Consider the following 21059-nt stretch of genomic DNA (forward strand, 5'->3'; position numbering starts at 1 on the left):
AACAGAGGCACAACCAACAACCAACAACACGCCCCCCTCCAGCCCCATCCAGTACTTGCGCCCTGTGTCCGCTCATGAAACTCGCCATCGATCTGCGCTAGGATAAGTCTTCCAGCCTGTAGCAGAGCAATTCTGAGCCCAGCCCAGCCCAGTTCCACGCAGTTTGCTTCACTAAAGAATGTAAGACTCGGCAAGCCGTTAGACGGCGTTCTCAAGTGCCGGGATTCACGCGCCAACCCGCTATGAAAGTTCTATTCTCTTGACCATAGTTGAAAGCAACTGCTGTGTCTTCTGCCTGTGCGCCGCCAATTCCGAAAAGTGGCGTCTCGTCCCCCAATTTTCCTTCAAGAACACCATCATGAGATGGAGAAAATGCCAATCATGATCACACTGTCGGAGCACAGGCCCCATGAAATCCATAAGCTGGCTTATTTCAGTATCGTGATTTTCTCTTACTAGAGCCTGAAATTAAAGAGAATGATCTTGCTCCCAACGAGGGTTTGAATCAACCCCTGGTCAGAAGAAACTGGAGACTTGTCACATATGTGGATAGACTCAGTTCCGAATGAATCCTATATCTATAGAGTCCTAGACTGGATAGAGAGACGATATATCACTTTGCGGAGGCCAGGTGGTGTTAAGGACTGCAATGTAATTTTCAAGAATCTTTGCTGAGTACTCTTGGTGTTGCTTGAATTTCAGGCCCGGGCAAACAATACTGTCACTGTAACTCCATGCTATATGCATAGAGGCATAAGAAGAAAGGTGTTTGAAATGATTCAACGGCCAGGAATTCTGGGTCCCATTGTCAGTGACTGGTAGAGAGAAGCATGCTAGTAGCCCTCACGTTCTAGGCCAACAATGAGCCCGTGCTGCAGCGAGCAAGCAGCTATCGGTGACGCATATAAATGAAGTGACTGGTAAGAGTCTCCTTTAAGTTGGACAAGGTAGCTGATTCGAGACTGTCTTGCTTTCCTCCGAGTAGGGCATGTGTTCGGCTCTTGCGGCAAGCATCAAGAAGGGGGCTGATATGGCAGTAGACTGTGGTATGAGGAAATACCACAAAAGCCTTCTTTTGACATAAAGGAAACATTTAACACAGGCTAGAAGCCACGATAGAACTTTGTGGCGATTGTTTGTCCTACTGGTAGTGCAGAGGCGCCCGTTAGCTGCACACGTTTTGGTGCCTTTAACACAAAGTTAAGGCAAATAAGCTCTAGCTATTCACGTAACGGCAAAGCCGACGACTAGCCTTAGGAGATTTGGTCGTTTTGGGGAGCACAGAACAATGCTGCCAAACCAAATAGAACAAGCTGGAGACTGACAGTTGTGAGCTAGGACTTGGTCCATGTGAAGAACAATAGGTAGCCACAATCAGCTGCTCACTTGGCAGAGGTGCAAAGAATCCTATTGACACCCAAAAGAGGACGTCGCATCTGCTTGTTGCGGGCGTATCCAAGCATTGCGGTTACAAGATGATGTATGGTAGCGTACATACCCTGGCCGAACAGAAGAACATAAGTGCCATCGCAATATGGAGGGGAATCGGGCATCCCTTGTTGCTGTTACTGCGCAGCGCATGCCGCAGGTCTGCGCCGTGGGTGAGTATGTTGACGCTGAATGACATGCTCTGCAATTGACCGTGATGCAAACAAGTCGAAGCGTCGGGCCGTAGACATGCGCAATCAGTGCCAAAGATGGGTGGATGGGAACATCCGGAACCCCACGAGATTGGCTTCTGACTTCTGACGAGGGTGTGTGTTTTGTTCCTCATTAACGATGATCGCCCGATAGATGATAAGATGAGATGGGTTGCCAAGCCAAGAAAAGAGGAGGGGTTTGGGGGCGTCGCCCTGTGCCTGTGCTGGCTCCGGAAGGCAACGCTAAAATCCAGCCTAGCAACAAATCGAAAACGTCTTTCTGCCAGGGCTCAGGGCTTGAGCAATGAATGTCAAGCCTGGCATTGGCAAGGTGCACCCTAGCGAGAGCCAAGTCACAGCGGGGGGGCCGCCATTCATTGCAGACGGACGGATATGTACGGTACCACACCTGTTATGGATGGTTGTCTCAACGTTGATGAGCCGTGTCATCACCTGCCTCTTCTGCTCAACGTACGAGCAACAAACACGTTATCTGGTCCCGAAAGTCTGGTACCGCCCACTCTGCATGAGCATGCGTGTGATTCGAAATATGACTGGGAGAAGGGGGAGCGGGTCGGACAGAAATGCGACCCTATGGACCGACATATACGAACTTTTGAGTTGAAATATGAGACGTCAAAAACGCGGCTAAGCCTGCGAACAAGGCGGAATACTCGCGGCAAACACTCCCATGCTCGTTAGAAATGCCTTAGCAAACATGCCTCGGTAGTTTCGATATGTTTGGTGTGTTGTAAGTGGTAGGGGCGATCATCTAACCTGACGCGACAAGAGCGCTTAGAGTGGACTTTGACGAGTCAGATGCGCATCGAAAAAGCCGGTGAATCGAGCAATCTCCCGCAAAACTTTCCCATTCAGGCCAAAGTGTGTACGCGTTAAGAGTCCCGGCAGTTGGGTAAATGAGATGGAGAAGTTTGAAACCGGAAACAAAATCAAGAGTACCAGTGACACCACGCCAGGACGGCGATACCAGACAAGGGGGCTGTTGATTTTTGAGAACCGAAAGCAAGAGCCCTTTAGCAAGACATGCCTGCTCGCTGAAATTCAACCGCATTCCAAGGACCTGAGATCACGGGTAAGAGGCAAAGCCAATACTGAAACCCACAAGGCCAAGCTTGATGAGACGGTGGAGCAGGGCGGAGCGTTTTCACTGCCCTGAGGCATGGGAAAGGAAGCCAGCGATGCAGTTCAGAAATTATTTTAGGCAGAATACCTCAGTAACCACCATATCATATAGAAAAATGGCGTGACAAGGCTGTGTTATCTTTGACATCCGCGACGTTAGATCCGAGAAGGGATCTGCAGGAACCCTCAAACCAAAACCCCAGATCTGGCGGCAGCGGCGTGCGATGGGGGCGATGTTGGCAGCTAAGTTAATAGCTAAGCGTTAAGAACATATGAGCTACCTATGGCACACAAGCGAGGGAGACAATGTCCAGGGGCCTAAGCCGTCCAGGCCGGCACTTGGCTTGTGATAGACTGATAGCAAGTGAACCATCCATATAAATGCTGGAGGTAATATCATGACATGGCACATGTTGTGACCGACAGAAATCGGCAAGACTCCAATTGTATATGTTGTAGTAGTATGAGGTTAGTCCAATCTTAGACCATGTCTCTCAGCCTCTCATAATGCATTTGTCAAAACGTAGTCTAACTTTAAAAAAGAGAGAGAGATAGAAAGACAATGGAGCCTTTTGACTGGGATGTGGGGAAGGTTGCTCCCATTGTTACGCAGAATAGGAAAGAGAAAGGGCAAGGAAAAATCGGTGAGTGAATTGGTGATGGATTGTCAGTGCGAAAAGGCCGAACGAAGCTGGTGGAATGAAGAAGGGTTTGATTTGATTCTGATGGATGATGTGAGGTAGGAAATCAGAGGAGCAATCAATGTGCAATGTGCAAGGAGCAAGGAGCAAGGGGGGGCGTGCAGGGACTAGACACGGAAAGTCGTCGTTGAGTTGGCAGGACCTTCGCTTGCAGCCAAGCCGCTGTCCAATGACAGCCAACCGCATGGTAAACGCGCGCGTACTCGCTATACCACATCCAGCAAAGCGTGCGAGCCCGGAGCTCTCACCCATTGGCCCCAAATGCAATCATCAGGCATGAACAAGGGCTGATCATGTGGGCTACCAATGGCAGCACATTGTTCCCGCTATAAATCAAGGACCTCCCCTGCTCGGCCCATGCTTCATTGGGAAGACGAGTAACCTCACAGGGATTAATGCTTGCTTAGCGTGGTCCCGACAGTCTGGTAAGCTAAGCTTTTTAGTGTCATCACTAGCTTGCGGCACAGAGTGCTGAATGGCCGGCAGCGGGGCCGCATTTCTGCACCAGGGCGGGCCACCCTCTAACTCCGATACCCCTGCCATCTCAAGCGCCTCGAGGCGCATGCCATGTTATGTTATGTTATGGGTTGCATATTGAGCAGGGCAAGTGGGTTTGAACTTGCTACTTGTATTAGACAATTAGTCGTGTCTTTGTGATCATTGCTCTGCCATTATAGATACGTACAGTACGAATCGTGACGTGTAGACACTGCGTCAGTTGTTGTATGTACTGTATGTATGACCATGCCCAGCCAGCCTCATAACTGAATCGAGTTGGAGCTGAGACTGATTGAGTCAGGTAGCCGGGGTATTGTCGGCTCCAGAGCATCATAATCCCCGTTGCTTTTTCCCGTCGAAGACGAGCCCAGCAGTAGCTGAAGGATAATTAATTAAACAAGCTCATCTTAGTTGAAGCGAGCCCTCTGAACACATTTATTTTCTGTCAACGCATACATAATTAATTAGCTTGTATCAACGTTGCTTGCTGATTCTGCGCAGCGGCATCATTGCTCGGCTTTTGCTCAGGCCGGGTGGCATCCGCGGACCAGGGGAAGAGTCGACAGGACAGGACAAGCCACCTGTGGGAACCATAAGGTCAACGGCTAGGTACTGTATGTACTGTATGTACTGTACCGTCCTGTACAGTACAGTACATATACTCCGTACAGTCAAAGCTTTCGATCCAGGTATCGCGGTAGAACGTCGTTAATTTATGACCCTCAGGGGGGGCACGAGGCGACCTTTCAAGGCTAACACTACCGTCCATTTTGCGGCGAGGTTCACATCTCAACGGCCTCGCGCTACACGCGGTCCTATCATGGTCCCAGGTAGCGCGCGTATAATGTCAAGCTTGCTGTTGGTTATAGAGTTCCTTCTTGCCATCGCGCCAAAGGGCACCTCAGCATCCAACCGACCAATATTATAGACCTGCAACTGTTTCATGGATGGCTAGTTGACTGACTGACAAAATCTTCAGCATGTGCGCAAGCCATCCAATGTACATAGTGTAATGCAATGCAAAGCAATGCTCCGCTCAATACTCTCTACGTACCACCCACACATGACAATGTCAATGACAAGGCAGGCAATCTGCCGGCGAGTGCCAAGCAAAGTGGTGGAGTCGCTGGGGATCTGCCTAAGCTGTTGCAGGCATGGTCACTTTGTCTTCTGTCATGTCGTCTTTTTTGGGCCTTTTCGTCTCCCATCTCCGTTTCCGTCTCCGACACCGTTCCGCTTTCGCTCTTGTTTTCTCTGCTTGTTGACCAGGAAAACGAATTTGCTTCGAGGCTAAGAAGCAAAGCAGAAATAGGGTGCAATCTTTTCTGTACCCTTTTTCTTCTACGTCGGCTGAGCTATTTGGCTGTGCTGTGCTGTGCTGGCCTGGCTTGGCCCGGCCAGGCCTCACCCAGCCCCAAATGCGCTCCCCCGACAGACCCCTGCTCCCACTTTAGATCATCGCGTCTTTTCTTATTCTCTCATGTCTCGACTCTCTGTATGTACATTCCGCCCTCCTCATCCACTAACATCCCAGTACCGTACCGCACGTCACTGGCGCACCACTTCTCTCAAAGCTGCCGATCCTCAGATCGATGGACGCCAAACGGCCCGCACAGGATTATGAGTTCCCGCGTTCCTGTACCTGTATCTGTTCCTGCTGACAGCCCTTGTTGCTGTCCGTCATACATTGTTGTCGTCCCAGCTCTGATAACTAATTTCTTCAACCAAACCCATGATGGGTTTGTAACTCGTTGACTCACCGGCTCGTGTCTTCTCAGAAGGTGTTGAGGAGCTCATCAGAAGCACGGCTCATGGATGTCTGCCTTCAGGTAGCGCAACCCGGTCCAGCTTCCCACCTTTCTGATTGTCTCTTCCCTCTTCACAGACAGACCAGACACAAAGGGTCCTTGGCCACTATTGTCCCCACCTTGCTGCGTTTCCTATCGCTCACATATTTTCTCTTTTGCGTACCTGGTCAGTGGTCGATGGCCCATGTCATCGTCTATTGTCAAGGTCCAGGTTCAGGCCCCAGGTCCCCGTTCTTTTCGTTATTTTCGGGCATTACTGATTTCTCGTCCCCGTTAGCTCAGCCTGGTCTTCTACTTTGGCAGAGACCTCATACTGCTCTTCAGCTTGTCTCGCCTTTCCCTCTCGGGGCATCCGTCTCTCTTTTGGCTACTCGTGTCGACCCTCTGTTTCAGTACGTGCACGTTGACGGTGCAGCCACAGCTCATGATGTCTTTGGCTTACTACACAATATATCATAGTTGCGGTTCTGAATAGTCAGTCTGTTTTGCTCTTCAATTCCGTGCTGTATTCTCCTCTGTCGTTGTCGATCCAACTCGGACCTCACAGGTCAGCTCCGTGTGGGATGAGAATCGAGTCAAGTCGAGTTGAGTCGTAATCTCCTCATCACTTGCTAGACTGATAACCAGAGATTGTCATTACATACTCTATCCAGACTGTCGGATCAAAGACTGCTCCAGACCGTATGCGAGACGGTGGTCGTGTGAAGGGGGATTTGCCTGGTGGAAAAAGTTCCAAGCATCCCTGACTGACGAAAGAGTGATGGTCTGGTGAAATCGAGGAAGCGTCCGAAGAAACATCCGACTCTTTTCGGTGTTGTTTTCAATCCATTCTCCCATCCCATCGTCTCACACCCAGGATGGATGTACACACTGAAGCTGGATGTGATGGATGGAGGGATGGAGGGGATGGCAGAACACCCCCAAACCAACACCCCCCGCCCCATATCCATTCGTTTTACATGCCCACACCCATATCCACGCCAAAGTAAAAGCCAAATCCAACGCCACTCCCACTCCTACACACACCCTTGAAGCCGTGATGGTCGCGATGATTCCCCTCCATCCTTTAAGCCATCCTAGAGTCATCTCCACGAGCATACCATGCACGTCCTCTGTTCTGCCCTTAGTCTTTCTCTATTTCCAGCCCGTTTCGTTTGCTCTTTTAGACCCCTCGGCGGCTATTGTTATGCACGACAGCTCCAGTACCTTGGCATGGCGGAGGATGTTGAGCCCCGAGCCCTCACAGCTTGAGCCCTCCACTTCCTAGGTTCAAGGCAATGTCAGGCCGTACCCATACTGTACTTGGGGTTTGATCCCTCTGCTCGACACCCCCAGTCCTTCCCCCATTTGCCCTGGCACCGGGGCCTGTCTCTGGCTCGTCCATATCTTCCTGGTCTTGACAAAAGAACGGCTCTTACAAATGCTCGGGTACTTCGTTGCTGCTGCCCCTTAGGCTGACCTCCATGTACACCAAACCTACATACACTCCAACGATCTGCACTCCACTGCTCTTCATCTCCAAACACCATTTATACAAAGCGGCCGGCCCGTCTGTGACCCCACAAGGCTCTGTTTCCCTTCAACTCATCCTTCCTGCCCTTGCGCTCTCTTGGCCTCGATCTTTGACCCCCCCAGGTCTTCAAAAAGCGGCCGCGGCCAGAAAAGGCTGAATCCTCTTGCACATCGCTCTTCCATATCTGCCTCGCCAGGTCTTGATGCCTTCTTGAAGTATCTTGATTTCCGATGATAAATGTGCCATTATCAGTCTCGGTCTGAATCTTGAACTTGCAGCCACAGCATCAACAGCTCCCCACCACTCACAGACGCAACCATTTCTGTTATCCAGCCCCGCCTCTAACATAAACCAACCGGTTTGGACTGCCATTGTCCAATCCCCCAACTTGATACCCACATGATCATGGTTGAGCAGCAGTATATTGCCCCAGGTCTACCCCAGCCGGATGGTCTTTCGGGAGCTCCCAGTTTGCACGACTCAATTCCAACAACTGAGACTTCCCCTTACCACGATCTGACATCCTACTCATCTGTAAGTTGGGCTTCGTCCGGAGTGGATATGAACTTGGCAGAGTCTTTGAAAGCGCTGTTATAGATCCGAAGCTCTGACCCCAATGGTCCTTTTGTAAAACTGACGCTTGTTTTCGCAGGTTTCTTCACCTTTCAACAGCATTTCTGGCCAGTGCGATCCAAATCTCTTAACTCCTATCTCAGTCGTGGGATCTCCTCCTCTGCACGGCGTGTCAAAAATTGCATCACAATATCCTCCGCCTCCAAGCACACCTAACCAACACCCTAGCCCTCCTGGGAGTTCCAGAATGTATCATCAGCAGCAGTGGACAGGACAATTTGACGTTAATAGCCAATCCCCACAAGCGAGCTCGCCCATGACCTCTCAAGCTCCGGTCGCTGGAGGGGAATTCCTTCATGCCAATTATGTCCACGATGGACGTCGAACCCCCGGACCCCCAGAGCCCTATATGGGAGCCTTTGGTGTCTCAAATGGACCAGAGCCACAAACTATGAGCAACCCTTATTACGTCAATATAGCACCTCCAGTTGAGCACCAGGACCACATGATGATGAGGGGCAACCATCATATTCCAATGGGCATGCATCATCGCGAAATGGCGCCTGCTCCTCTGCTGGCTGAGCACCATCCGTCTCAGTACCGCCGAAGAAGCCCAGATGATACAGGACTGCACGGATTACCTTCAGATGTTCCACGCTCCATGACTGGATCCCCTCGTCGAAAGTCTGCCCTACACGCCCCTGGCCGCGTCAAAAAGCGCACAACGAAGAGACCAGGAGCCTCTAGAAGTGTAGCTGCGGAAGAGCCTGTCGACGAGCACAAGAATTGCTTTGGAGAAGAGATCCCGCCAACACTGAAGAGTACCTGTCCCGATGAGGAGCGCTGCATATTCGAGTCTCGCTGGGAGCACCGCAACCAAAAGGGTCAGGATATGTGGGAGAGCATCCAGAGCGACTATAAGCGTCAATTCCAGAAGTGCCCCGGTAAGGAAATGCTTCAGATGAAATTCAAACGAGGCCGATCCAAGTATATTGATTGGTTAACCAAAGATGTAAGTCATTCTAACTTCAGAGCCCGGAGAACTTTGCTAATTGTTCTTAGGAGGAATTGCTTCGAGAGGCTTATAAGATCGTCGAGAAAAATCGTTACCAGGCGATTCTTGACACCTTTCACGAATTAGGGGGTTCCCGAAATATGCGATTGAACGCCAGCGACATAGAAGTCAAAGTCGTCAACGATCTAAAGCTTGAGGAGGGGATTTACATGGATTCCTATGGGGATCTCAATATCAGAAGACGACGCAGATCGGTTCAACCAAGGAAGCGCACTGGACGCGGGGATGAGCACGACGAGATGATGAGCATTGGATCCCACAACACTCATGAAGATGAGGTTATTAACCAGGTGCATGGCATTCCCAATATCAAGATGGAAGAAGATGGTCCTGGAGGCCACATGATGAGCGCACATATGTGGGACCAACAAATGAAGATGGAACCGGGAGCAATGCCACCACAAAACGATCGCATGCAGCAACCCTTGATGAGATTGAGCCCAACACAGACGATGTATGGAGGACGCAGAGGGTCGTGAAAGGAAAACCCTTCTGACTTGTTTTCGGGAATGGCATTATAGACAACTTCATCTTCCCAACGAAGAGCCCCTCATTTTTTTGTATTTTCCACATAAGAGTCCCTTCATATACCCCTAGCAATTGTTCAAGATAGAGCTTCGTAAAGAACCTGACATCTTTGCATAGGAAGGAATTCTGCGTCGTGTCACGTCTTCCCAACACTCTTGTAGAACGTATATATGTCTTCACTGCTTCTGAAGATATTGCCAAGTTTGATAGGTAATTGTGTGGGCGAGCGGGAAGTCAAGTGACTTGAGTGGCTTCACACAGAATCTGGGGTCAGCCTTTTGAGACAATATCTGGTTGGGTGCTCTCAAGATTGGCGATTTTGGAATGGACAAGATGGCCTGTTTCGCTGCCACGAAAGCAAGGGGGGAATGCGAAAGACCTGGAAAGACAGAGAAAGGGGGCGGAGCGTCAGTGAGACAACACGTAGCTCGTATTGACAAACTTGGTCTTGTGTAGACCCGACAGTTTGGAAAATTGCGCTTCAAGTAAATTTGATTCTCGCTGCAACTTGCATGTAACTGGGTTCAGGTTGGCAAGGATTCAGGGTGCCTCGGAAGCCGGGAGGGTGTCGAGACAAGTTTGACGGGGGCACCTTGAGCCTAAACTAGTGGCCCCGTTCGCGGACACCCTTAACCTAGCCGCCAGGGATCCAGGTTTCTAGCCCCCCGATGCAGATCACGCCGTTTGACAGTTCGGCAATGTCAAGCCTCAGACAAGACCGATAACTGGCTGACGGCCTGCCTCTGCTTGACCGCTGCAGTTGAAATAGGATGCAAGGTGGCAGTGAAAGTATTGTAGAGAAAGAAACCCAGGAGGGAATCTTACCAAAAATGGCAGAAATCAACCCATTCGAAGTCGTGACAGTAGAAGCAAGCGGGCCTTGAGAAGTACGTCAAGATTGGGCGGCCGAAGCCCTCCAGTTCAGAATGAAGGCTTGTCAAGGCAGCAAACCCCGATTTTCCCGCTGCTCTGATTCGATATCCCGACCTGCTAATCAGGGAACCGGTTGATCTGGCTCCTTGACAATACCATAGGGACTTGAAGAAACGTGGTGAGGGTACTTCCACGTTTCCATTTGTTGGAAGGACCAGCGATTGTTAAGCATAATACTCCAGCAGATAATATTGCACTCTGAAAAGGAGCCGGGGAAGACCCTAACAGTGGTTGGGCTGCGCTATGGCAGTGGAACAACAAGATGTCGTGGAGTTGCAGTAAAAGCTGTGTCAACCACCGATTCTGAGTTCCTATTTGAACAGTCAAGTCATACCATAATAGGGACTGTATGGCGGAGACGGAACTTTGCAGCAGTGTTGCCAGACTGGAAGCAAGGTAATTTGGGAGAGAAGGCAGCTGAACGTTCATGTCGGACCTCGCTCTCATCGCATCTCCAGGGTCCTTGGCTGGCTATAGTAACTAGATATAGCTTAGGTCAAGACTGAGCGGAAACGAAGATCCCGATGACGCGCTAGGAGTCACTAGCACTCCGCGTGGCTTGCCGTTAACAATGAATCTATCCTGTAGCAGAGGATCTTAAAGGAACTCAAGTGGGGACTGATCTGATTCTGTCTCCCCGAGCACAGACAAGACAAGCGTATGTTTCGATCCCTAGGCGCCAGGAGTATTGAGGGCCAGAAAGTTCACCAGCAAGTGATCACGGACGAAGGGGGCCAACGCCAGCCAAACCGCGCCTGAGATCCTATTGTGCGTGATGGTGTGATGAGAGATAACGATTTGGTGACTCGAAACGCGTTTAACGTTTATCGCTTGAGCAGTTCAAGGCATAACCAACGTTGAGTTACAGCCAGCGCTTCAGACGGCTGGCCGATTGCCGCTTGACGCTTCAATATGGTTAGATCAACAGTGACGTTCATCCGAGGAACCCTCCCTGTTCTCACTTTAGCACCAGGGATGTGACGCGCTGGCACACATATGGTGTTCTCATCGTGACCTCTTATCTTGGCATAAACTTGTGTGGGCTTCGCGTATTTTGGTTGTTCTTAGTGAGATTGACTCTTCGAAGAATGCGTCGAAAGAAAGGAGTCAAGAGGGGTGAAGACGTGAGCATGTGGCAATTAGTGCAGAGAGAGAGATTTCTGCTTATGAATGATGTTGTTGGCTCGTCTTTACCTTAGTTTGGGGTGTGTTGTAGTATTGACGAATGACAAGAAAGGTGATCTTGATGACTGATATATAGGAAGGGACGAGAGTATGATAATGCAAGCACTGTTAGCATACACCAAAAGGGAAGGAAAGATAATCTGTTATGAGATTAGGTAGAAATGTGAGGAATAAGGTCCCTTAGGTACCTAGACTCCAGGTATGTCGAAGTTCTCAAGGCAGTTGACTTCGCGGAGACTCTATTTGGGAAAGAGCCTCTGTCAATTACGGTACTTGATTGGACCGCAATTCACAAACCGTCGCCACAACAGGCCAGCCACATGTGGCGCAATGATGACAGGACACAACTGTCATCACGAATTCGTGAGGATCTCGTCTCCTCCAGACTTCAAATCGCGACGCCGAGCGTCTGTCGCGCGTCATATTCGAGGCGTTCCGTATACTACCTGTATGTTTTACAGTCGGTTTGGCAGTTATTAGGCTTCCCTCGATGAGCCCAGCAGCTCTAGAGCGCCATTTTCCCCTGGCCAATGTCTCGGAGGCCTAGGCATTGGCTATCTGAGCCAGGAGGCATGATGTTATTGGTCTGGGTGCAGCTCTTGACCTGGGCCTCACTATCATGGACGGCTCAAGCAATGCGGCAGGACCACCTCGTGCGGTTGCGCCAACAAACAGTTGATATGTTCTATCATGGGTTTGGTAATTACATGAAACATGCATTTCCTGAGGATGAGGTTTGTCTGTTGTCGCAACTGATCACCACCCAAAGCTGACTGTACTCTTTTTCACAGCTTCGACCTTTGACGTGCTCGCCCCTGACCCGAGATCGAGAAAATCCCGCCCATATCGGACTGAACGATGCCCTGGGAAATTACTCCCTTACACTTATCGATAGTCTATCGACACTTGCGATTCTCGCTGGAGGACCCGAAGATGCGTCAGGGACAGGGTCGAAAGCTCTGAGCGATTTCCAAGATGGAATAGCGGACTTTGTGCGATACTATGGTGATGGACGATTAGGTGTTTCGGGCCAGGGCATTCGAGCGACTGGATTTGACCTCGATAGCAAGGTCCAGGTTTTTGAGACCGTAATCCGTGGGCTGGGTGGCCTTCTCAGTGCGCATCTTTTTGCCATAGGGGAGCTGCCTATCAACGGGTATACCGTGCAGCCAGCCTGGGCAACTCAGGGAGACGACCCCCTTGAACTGGCGCCTATAACATGGCCGAATGGTTTCAAATACGATGGCCAACTTTTAAGGCTGGCCCTCGATCTTGGACAAAGACTTCTCCCAGCCTTTTACACAGACACCGGCATTCCATATCCCCGAGTCAATCTTCGTCATGGGATTCCTTTCTACACAAACTCACCCCTCTTTCGTCACATGGAGGGGAAACCCGAGACTGCTTCAGGGGAGATCACTGAGACTTGCAGTGCTGGCGCTGGAAGTCTTACCCTAGAGTTCACAGTTCTCAGTCGTTTATCAGGAGACGTTCGATTTGAGCAAGCAGCCAAGAGGGCCTTTTGGGCAGTCTGGGGACGAAGGAGTGAAATTGGACTTGTCGGTAACGGTCTGGACGCAGAGGGTGGACAGTGGATAGGGCCACACGCCGGAATTGGTGCTGGTATGGATAGCTTCTTCGAATATGCTTTGAAGAGCCATATCTTGCTTTCAGGACACGGCATGCCCAACAAATCAACCACTAGTCGACAGAGCAGCACTGAGTGGCTCGATCCGAACGTCCTCCACCCTCCTCTGCCTACCGAGCTACAGACCTCCGAGGCGTTCTTGGATGCATGGCATCAGGCGCACGCCTCCGTCAAGCGATATTTGTACACCGACAGAAGTCATTACCCATACTACTCGAATAATCATCGCACAACTGGGCAGCCATATACTATGTGGATTGATAGCTTGGGTGCCTTCTACCCTGGTCTGTTAGCTATGGCTGGCGAGGTCGATGAAGCCGTAGAGGCAAATCTCGTTTACACTGCTCTCTGGACACGATATGCTGCCTTGCCTGAGCGATGGTCTGTCCGCGAAAACACTGTTGATCAGGGGCTCGGTTGGTGGCCAGGCCGTCCCGAGTTCATAGAGTCAACATATTATATATACCGTGCCACACAAGACCCATGGTACTTGCATGTTGGAGAAATGGTTCTTAGAGACATTGAGCGACGATGTCGTGCTCCATGTGGATGGGCTGGTCTTCAAGACGTCAGAACAGGAGAGCTCTCTGACCGCATGGAGAGCTTCTTCCTTGGTGAAACCACAAAGTACATGTACCTCCTTTTCGACCCAGACCATGCTCTCAACAAGGTTGATGCTGCATTTGTCTTTTCCACAGAGGGCCACCCCCTTATTATACCTAAGCGCAGCCGTCAGAAGCCGATTCGTCGACATTCGTTATCGAAACGTATTGTACCCAAGAACGGCACAATCGATGAGAGCTTCACGCATTCATGCCCGGTACCTACAACTCCAGGTCTTTCCGGGTCAGCTACGGCTGCTCGTCCTGACCTTTTCAATGTCGCACTATTCGTCGACTTGCACAATACTCCCAATGTTCACGGACCCCTTGAAGCCGTAGAAGTCTTCGACCGGAAGAAAGGGCATGTAACGAGATATAGAGCTAAAACCAATCACACAATGTTTCCATGGACGTTACCGCCAACAATGCTGCCACAAGACGGCGTATGCGCAGCACCCGTTGAGCGCGTCATGACATGGATAGAGTTTCCACCCGGTGACACGGCAAGCTCGCTTGTGTCTCGTTTTGGGACCTCTCTCGTGTGGTACAGCCACAACGGACCAACGGTCCGCAACCTTGATGGCATGCGGCTTCAACTGGAACAGCAGAAGGGCGGCAAGGTTGCAGATCGATCCTGGAGGATTACACACGCGGCAAGTCGAGAGCTTGGTCGTCACGAGAATGTTTTCTTTCATGCAGAGCATGTAAGAGCTTACAAAGACGATGCATTTACTTGTATCCGACGAAAGGACATCGTTGAGATAGACCTTCTCCTCGATACACCAGAGAAGTCGAATGCCAGCGCTCCAGCACCCGCCCAGGGCGTCAACGTATCCAGCGAGATTCTTCCGAGTCATGCGGCTCTTCCTTCGGAATCGCTTCTCAAGTCGCTTCTCCGTGCCGTGAGCTCCGTCTTTGAACCCGCATATACCGATCTCCCGGAGACGGAGACGGATGGCCCCGGCCCCACTATACTCCGTTGGACGGCTTACACATCTACCGGCCCCGGCGCTTTTCCTCTGCCGCCCATCATCGACACACCGATGGTCGGTTCACCCAGCTACAACTCCCGCAAGCCCGTCGCCAACTTTCCCTGGAAAACTGTCTTCCTCGGCGGTCAAGCATGTGGTACCCCCTTACCCGAGTCATCGTCTCGCCAACATCAGATAATTGTCATTCGTCGCGGCGGCTGCTCATTCAGCGAAAAGCTAGAGCGCATACCAAGCTTTCCGGCATCGCCACATACACTACAGCTTGTGATTGTCATTGATGAGGGGGATGATTCAGAAGAAGGCCCTGATGATATTGTTCGCCCCTTACTGACCACGGCGCAAGTGACACCCCGAGGCATGGGGCGTCTCAACGGCGTGCCTCTCGTTCTCATGCGTGGAGCCAAGGGTGATTATGAACGTTTCGGTGAGGCTAAGGGTGTAGGTATGCGGCGCAAGTACGTGGTGGAGAGTCAAGGGATGTTGATAGAGAACGCCATTGTCTTATAACGAACGCATAGAGTTCATATGCATGTCTCGGAGTTATTTTTGGTGGCTTTTATCGTCAACTTTGTATATAGCTGTTTTTGATAGCGCACGATACCTTCAGGCTTTGAGGAAAACAGGAGATAGATGTCTCTTTGTATGATACGTTTTAACACTCAAAGCTTTCCTTGTAAGCTCATAGGAGGCTTCTAAATCTGACCTAGAGACCTACTCATAAATTCGAGAATTATCCTAGCTGTAGGTGGTTTGATGCCCCTGCAGGGCATGTAATGATTGTCGCATGATGGCAAAGCAGCCAGAAGGTGGGCAGACCGTACCGACATTCATGATTATTAGTTTGCGATCTTTCTTTATATGGCTATATCAAGGTAACCTCCAAAACCCCCATTCTATATGCGCGAACCCGAAAAGACTTTTGCTGTTGTTGAGTCGTGAAAAAGCCATCCACAAAACGCCAACCAATATAGACCTCACTTAGTAAAATAAGTGAATTGTTGTAAAATTTGGTCACTGCCGCCGCCAACACTTCGAAAACAAATAGAGCAAAAACAGACTCTCCAGGTCTAACAAAAATTCTCACAAATGCGCCGCGATGAGGCACACCAGAAGTCGATCTATGGCCCTGTATCGCTTTATCGCTGGAAGTGGGATCGAAAATAGAGGAAGCCTGGCATCAGCCACTTAAGCATCTTCAAGAAGGATCTTGACAGGAGCAGTGCCGAGCTTTTCCTGGCCGTTTAGACCAGGGATCTCAAGAATAAACAAGTATCCGATGACCTCGCCCTTGAGCTGCTGAACGAGTTCAGCTGCAGCCTTTGCAGAGCCACCTGATGATTCATGTCAGTTATGGTCCTATAAGCCTCATGCATGCTGCTTTGCAGCCAGATTTACTCACCCGTAGCAATGATGTCGTCCACAATAAGGACCTTCTGGCCCTCACGGACGGCGTCTTCCTGCATCTGGAACAGATCCTTGCCATACTCTTTCACGTACTCAGCGGTAGCACAAGGCCCAGGGAGCTTGCCCTGCTTGCGGACAGCAGCAAAAGAAACACCGAGGCGGAGCGCAAGACCAGGGCCGAAGAGGAAGCCACGGGCGTCAAGGCCTACGATAACATCAGGCTTGGTGGGGAAAGCCTCGGCGATCTGAAGTTCGAGAGCATCGACAAGGGTGGCATGGGCGGTTGGGTCGGCGAAGAGAGGCATAATATCGACAAAGTTGATACCCGGGATAGGGAAGTCGGGGAAGCTTCGCAGCGACTTGCGCAGGCTTATCTTTGCACCGGAGAGTTCGGAGGAACCGGCGGCGGAGGAGGAGGGCTGTCGTCCCGAGGCATCTTGGCTAGCGACAGCGGTAGACGTGGTGTTGTTTATCGCTGAGGATGAGTTGGTGGTAGAGGGGAGGGGTTCTTGAGCGCTCATTGTGGAGGGAAGAAGAGAGAAGGAGGAGAGAGAGAGGGAAGAGGCAGGGTAGAAGAAGGGGTGGGAGGGTCGGTAAAAAGAAGGAAGGAATAAGGGGAGAAGGAGAAAAGAGACGAGGGATACAGGGCAAGGCAAGTCGGGAAGGGTGAGCGGAGGCAGTTGCCAGGCACAAGCACAAGGAGTGGTTTTTTCCTGGTAGGCACCTCAGGTAAGGAAGGTAGAGTCGGTGGTCAAGCCGCGTCGGAAGAAGTAGTTACAGTGGTTTAGTGGTAGGCGGAAGGAGAGTACGAACGAGGTACGTGCTCCGTCTACGAGAGTTACTTGGCTGATTTAGTACCTGACGGGCAAAACAGTAAGAGGCAGGTACAAGCACAAATGGAACGGTCTAAGGTAATTTTGTTTTGGCTGTGAACCTAGGTAGGTCCTAGGACAGGGCTGCCGAAAGACGGCGACGGATGCGCGCACCTCACATCAACTTCAGTGGCATTGACGAAGATGAGGAAGGAGGGGTGCAACCTAGGCTTGCCGCAGGCGTGCGAGGGCTTAGTGGGGGAATGGCGGGCAGGTACGATTGAACGATTGGGAGCGAGGGGGAGGGGAACCCGACAGGGTCCCATTGATTTGGAAGCCTTCCAAGGGGTGCAAATGGAAAATGCAAGGTGGGGGAGGGGAAAAATTTTGTTAACTTTTTATCTTCTTTTTTTTTTTTTCCCTTTCCGAAACTCTCTCAGCAGCGGCAGCGATGGATTTGAGCAAAAATTCAGGCCGCTGAGTCGGATACAGAGGTCTTCTGGTGATCAATGCCCAGCGCCAGCGCCCAGGACCCAGCCTAGGGGGCCAGGAAAACTTGGGACAGTTGACAAAAAGACGTGATAGGATTATTAGTTCGCTAGTAGGCCTAAAGATTGGTTAATTTTGGCGCATTATTAAAGTCAGAAGTTTTCTTGCTCTCTGGGTCCAAACACGCACCATCGAGCCCCAACAGTGCCTAACATGGAGTTAATTGTGGGGAGGCTCAGATCCGTGGATGGTGGATGTTTCCATTGCTGATATCCACTTACTGCTATCTGTGATAATCGGCGCCTCGACATTGGGGATTGGTTTGCTGAATTGATGTGATAATGGTAAGCATCTCACCAAGCAGAGAGACAAATAACAAGTAGACATGGATAGAGTGAGATTTTCGGAGTAAAAGCTAGTTTCCATCATCGTCAACCATGGACAAGCAAGCGGTCAAGCGGGCTTTTTCGGTGTCCAAGCTTCAGGTCAGATATCAACGATTCAAGGTATTAGTCTACATGACTCAACAAGCACCAATGGTGCACTTAGATAGGTATTGAGAAGCAGCCATATCCGAATAGAGAATGCAACTCATACCAGGCAGCATTGTTTCGAGGAAATGAGTTCTTGTGTGTCTGCAGCTTGTTCCAGTACGCGCAATCACGTCCGTCGTATAGAATGATAAATAGGTAGCATGAGTACCCCGCCAGCCCAGTTGTATCATCATGAAACATTCGTATGTCCCGTCGACACAATGAGACAGTACGGTACCGTACCGCAGCCATTGCATGACAATTCTGATATGCAAAACGCCATTTTCTTACAAACAAATAATGCATACTTCTCGGTTTGCATGCATCATTGCAGCATCAATGTAGCATCAACAATGCAGTATTAGATGCTAATCGACAACCCGAACCCTTGATCAACCCTCTTATTGGATGGTCATCTTTTGTACCTCTGTGAGTCAACTTGCCAAATCAGACTTCAGCTTCACACTGCCGAGCGAACACGAATCTCTGTTGTGATGCGATTCACGAGCGTTTGCCAGCAACAACTGACTGACTGGAGTACGGCATCTTTTCCACGCGTCTCTTTGTTACAGACAAGAGTCCCAGTACCATCAGCTGCGACAAATCGAGAAACACAAAAGCTCCGCTGTTGTGTCCTGTACATGTCATGGATGCCAGGTCGTACCATTCAAGTACTTTTTTTACTCAATGGCGGGACCAAGCCCAACTCAATATTAACCGCCACACAATAGACCCCGTTGAATCATGGTTGGTCTGTGTTGTTCCTTGTACATCGAATGTACATTGTTTCTGTCTGCTCGTTGTAAGCATCATGAATACGAGTTTGGCTGTATAATATCAATATTATGCCAGGTATTTCTATCGAGTTCCATGCCTTATTATGCACGCTCACTCGATTGCCTTGATCCGTCCGTTGTCGTCCCTCGATCCTTTCTTTATCCTTGATTGAACAAGACCCTAGCATCCAATTAATTATCTTACCCCAGTATCGGGCCTGCTGAGAGCCTAGCGTCCATTGGAGGGCGCGCTAGAATACTTCGCTCCAAGCTTATGTACTTGACTGCCTTACCTCCCGCTACCGCAATTCATACCGCCAGCCTCGGATGGACGGGCAATGGCTCCAGATAGAATTTGGCCCAATGCAAACTATGAGCATCCCCGTAGTTTCAGGTCATGCCCTCGGAGCGGCTTCAAGGGAATTCCAGCTTCAATTGGGTCTTGTATGCGCTGCTGGGTTTATTCCGGCATCTATCTACAGCCACCCGGACATTCACGGGTAGGAAACCCCAGTTAATAAGAGCACAGCTGAAGCTCGCTGTGAAACGAGTCTTTTGACGAAAGGAAAAAGACTGAGATACAGTACAGCCTGTGGAAGCAAAGTCACGTAAGCCCAGCGGAGCTTCAGCCAGCCATGAGAGTTATGTGTTGCACATTCTGTATGTATGTACATGGCCAACCACGCCTGTATTGTACCTCTAAGTTATTTCTCTAGGTCCAGGTTCCCGCAAACGAAATGGATCCTTGCCGTGTGCTTGGCATATGAGGAATTGAACTCAATAGTCCCGTTTACTTTACAGCTTTATCCAAGCTCTTCAGATTTCAATTTGGCATCATTCTCGCTGAACTCAACACTACCTACAAAGATGATCTATAGCATACAGTACATTGGAGGCAGATTCAGCCTATTTCTGTTTGAGAAGGGATGGATACTAATGCGGAGAGAGGTTGTTCAACGAACTGCCTCTTTAGGCAATTCTCTCGAACAAAGGATCGAAGCAGCGGCAAGGTTACCGCCGATGGGTGTCTCTGGACACCCATCCTTCTTCAACTGGTCTACGGAGTACCTTAGTTTCTTACTTTAGTGGCTGCCGTGCTTATTCCCGCTTCCATTTGTAGGACAAGCATCAAGGCCAAGGACGAAGCAGCCGCAGCCCGTCCTGTCATGTCTAACAGAAATGTCTCCATGATACGATGCTATCTCAGTAGTCAGTCCGTCGTTTTCACCATATCAACCATCACACCACTATCTAGTAATCAGTTCTCCAAGGTACATTCGAGAACCACTGTTTATCGTAGTGATACGTTCCGAAATCTGTATCATGGAGGTTTCGAAGTTGGCATTTCTACTCGCTTGGTTTGGCATGGATAACAAGGTACCCAACATACGATCCATGAACGAGTTCCTCCAGAGAAACTTTTAGCTACAACTTATCCACTTACTCCGCTCAAGTACCGTTATTCCACTATGTTTCCGTGGTCAAGACTAAAGGCGCCATAGACCCATGCCAGCCATCGTCCCATAGCGCCTCCAAATGCATGCTCATGAGAGCTTTGTTTTGGTTCATGATCCGTCTCTGGCCGATACTAATCTGCAGAGAAGTATACTACGTACATACGACAAGAGAGGAATACTTGGGTTTTCTTATTTTTAGATCGCATGACTTCTCAATCGTGGTGTTTTTAGATGGTCAAATCCGTGCTTCTTAGCAACCCTCTATCAAGCTCTCCCCACGCTTATCCGCTCTTTATATGCAGCTGTGCCATTCACATTGCTACTCTACGGCATCGAATTTCCTTGCATGGGTTCATACCTGCATTGTAACTTAGGCAGACGTTGTTACAGTAGAGGGTCTCGCAGCACATGCTATTGCTCCTTTCAAGCTTGCTCCTCTGTCAAATGAGACGATATCGCAATTCTGCCCCAATCTTTGAACATGACAGAGAGCGAGCATCTCGATGAATCCATTATGGCCAAACCGAGGCCCTACTAGGCCGAGCTTACTGGCTCGGGTTCGCCAGGCTCCCGAACGACGTTCTATCATGCCAAGATAACACAACTGCGATGCCTATCAAGGGTTGAAATATGCTGATCTCGTCTTTACTGCGCAGCCTAGACCCCATCTTCGTTTTCAATCATGACTGATCGATTGCTATCTCCTTGATGCCGATTACAATGCAACCCCACAGGCCCTGATAACTGAG

At 50.1% G+C, this 21059-nt stretch overlaps 3 protein-coding genes across 3 annotated transcripts; 2 read left to right on the forward strand and 1 right to left on the reverse strand.

Annotated features, from left to right (window-relative positions):
• Nucleotides 1-7708: 7708 nt before the first annotated feature.
• FTJAE_6336 (uncharacterized protein) lies at nucleotides 7709-9430 on the forward strand (the record flags this gene model as incomplete). Its single annotated transcript, XM_037352937.1, has 3 exons — nucleotides 7709-7837; nucleotides 7956-8888; nucleotides 8939-9430. The coding sequence occupies 3 exons, from the start codon at nucleotides 7709-7711 to the stop codon at nucleotides 9428-9430; spliced, it is 1554 nt and encodes a 517-aa protein (XP_037206549.1).
• Nucleotides 9431-12232: 2802 nt separating this feature from the next.
• Nucleotides 12233-15346, forward strand: FTJAE_6337 (mannosyl-oligosaccharide alpha-1 2-mannosidase; the record flags this gene model as incomplete). The annotated part of the gene is made up of 2 exons (XM_037352938.1): nucleotides 12233-12331; nucleotides 12389-15346. 2 exons carry the CDS (start codon nucleotides 12233-12235, stop codon nucleotides 15344-15346), a joined length of 3057 nt encoding a protein of 1018 aa, XP_037206550.1.
• A 678-nt stretch (nucleotides 15347-16024) lies between these two features.
• FTJAE_6338 (adenine phosphoribosyltransferase) lies at nucleotides 16025-16764 on the reverse strand (the record flags this gene model as incomplete). The annotated part of the gene is made up of 2 exons (XM_037352939.1): nucleotides 16025-16170; nucleotides 16239-16764. 2 exons carry the CDS (start codon nucleotides 16762-16764, stop codon nucleotides 16025-16027), a joined length of 672 nt encoding a protein of 223 aa, XP_037206551.1.
• Between the last annotated feature and the right edge of the window lie 4295 nt (nucleotides 16765-21059).

The sequence above is a fragment of the Fusarium tjaetaba genome, assembly GCF_013396195.1.
Source record: "Fusarium tjaetaba strain NRRL 66243 chromosome Unknown NRRL66243_c0000123, whole genome shotgun sequence".
NCBI classification, from domain to species: domain Eukaryota; kingdom Fungi; phylum Ascomycota; class Sordariomycetes; order Hypocreales; family Nectriaceae; genus Fusarium; species Fusarium tjaetaba.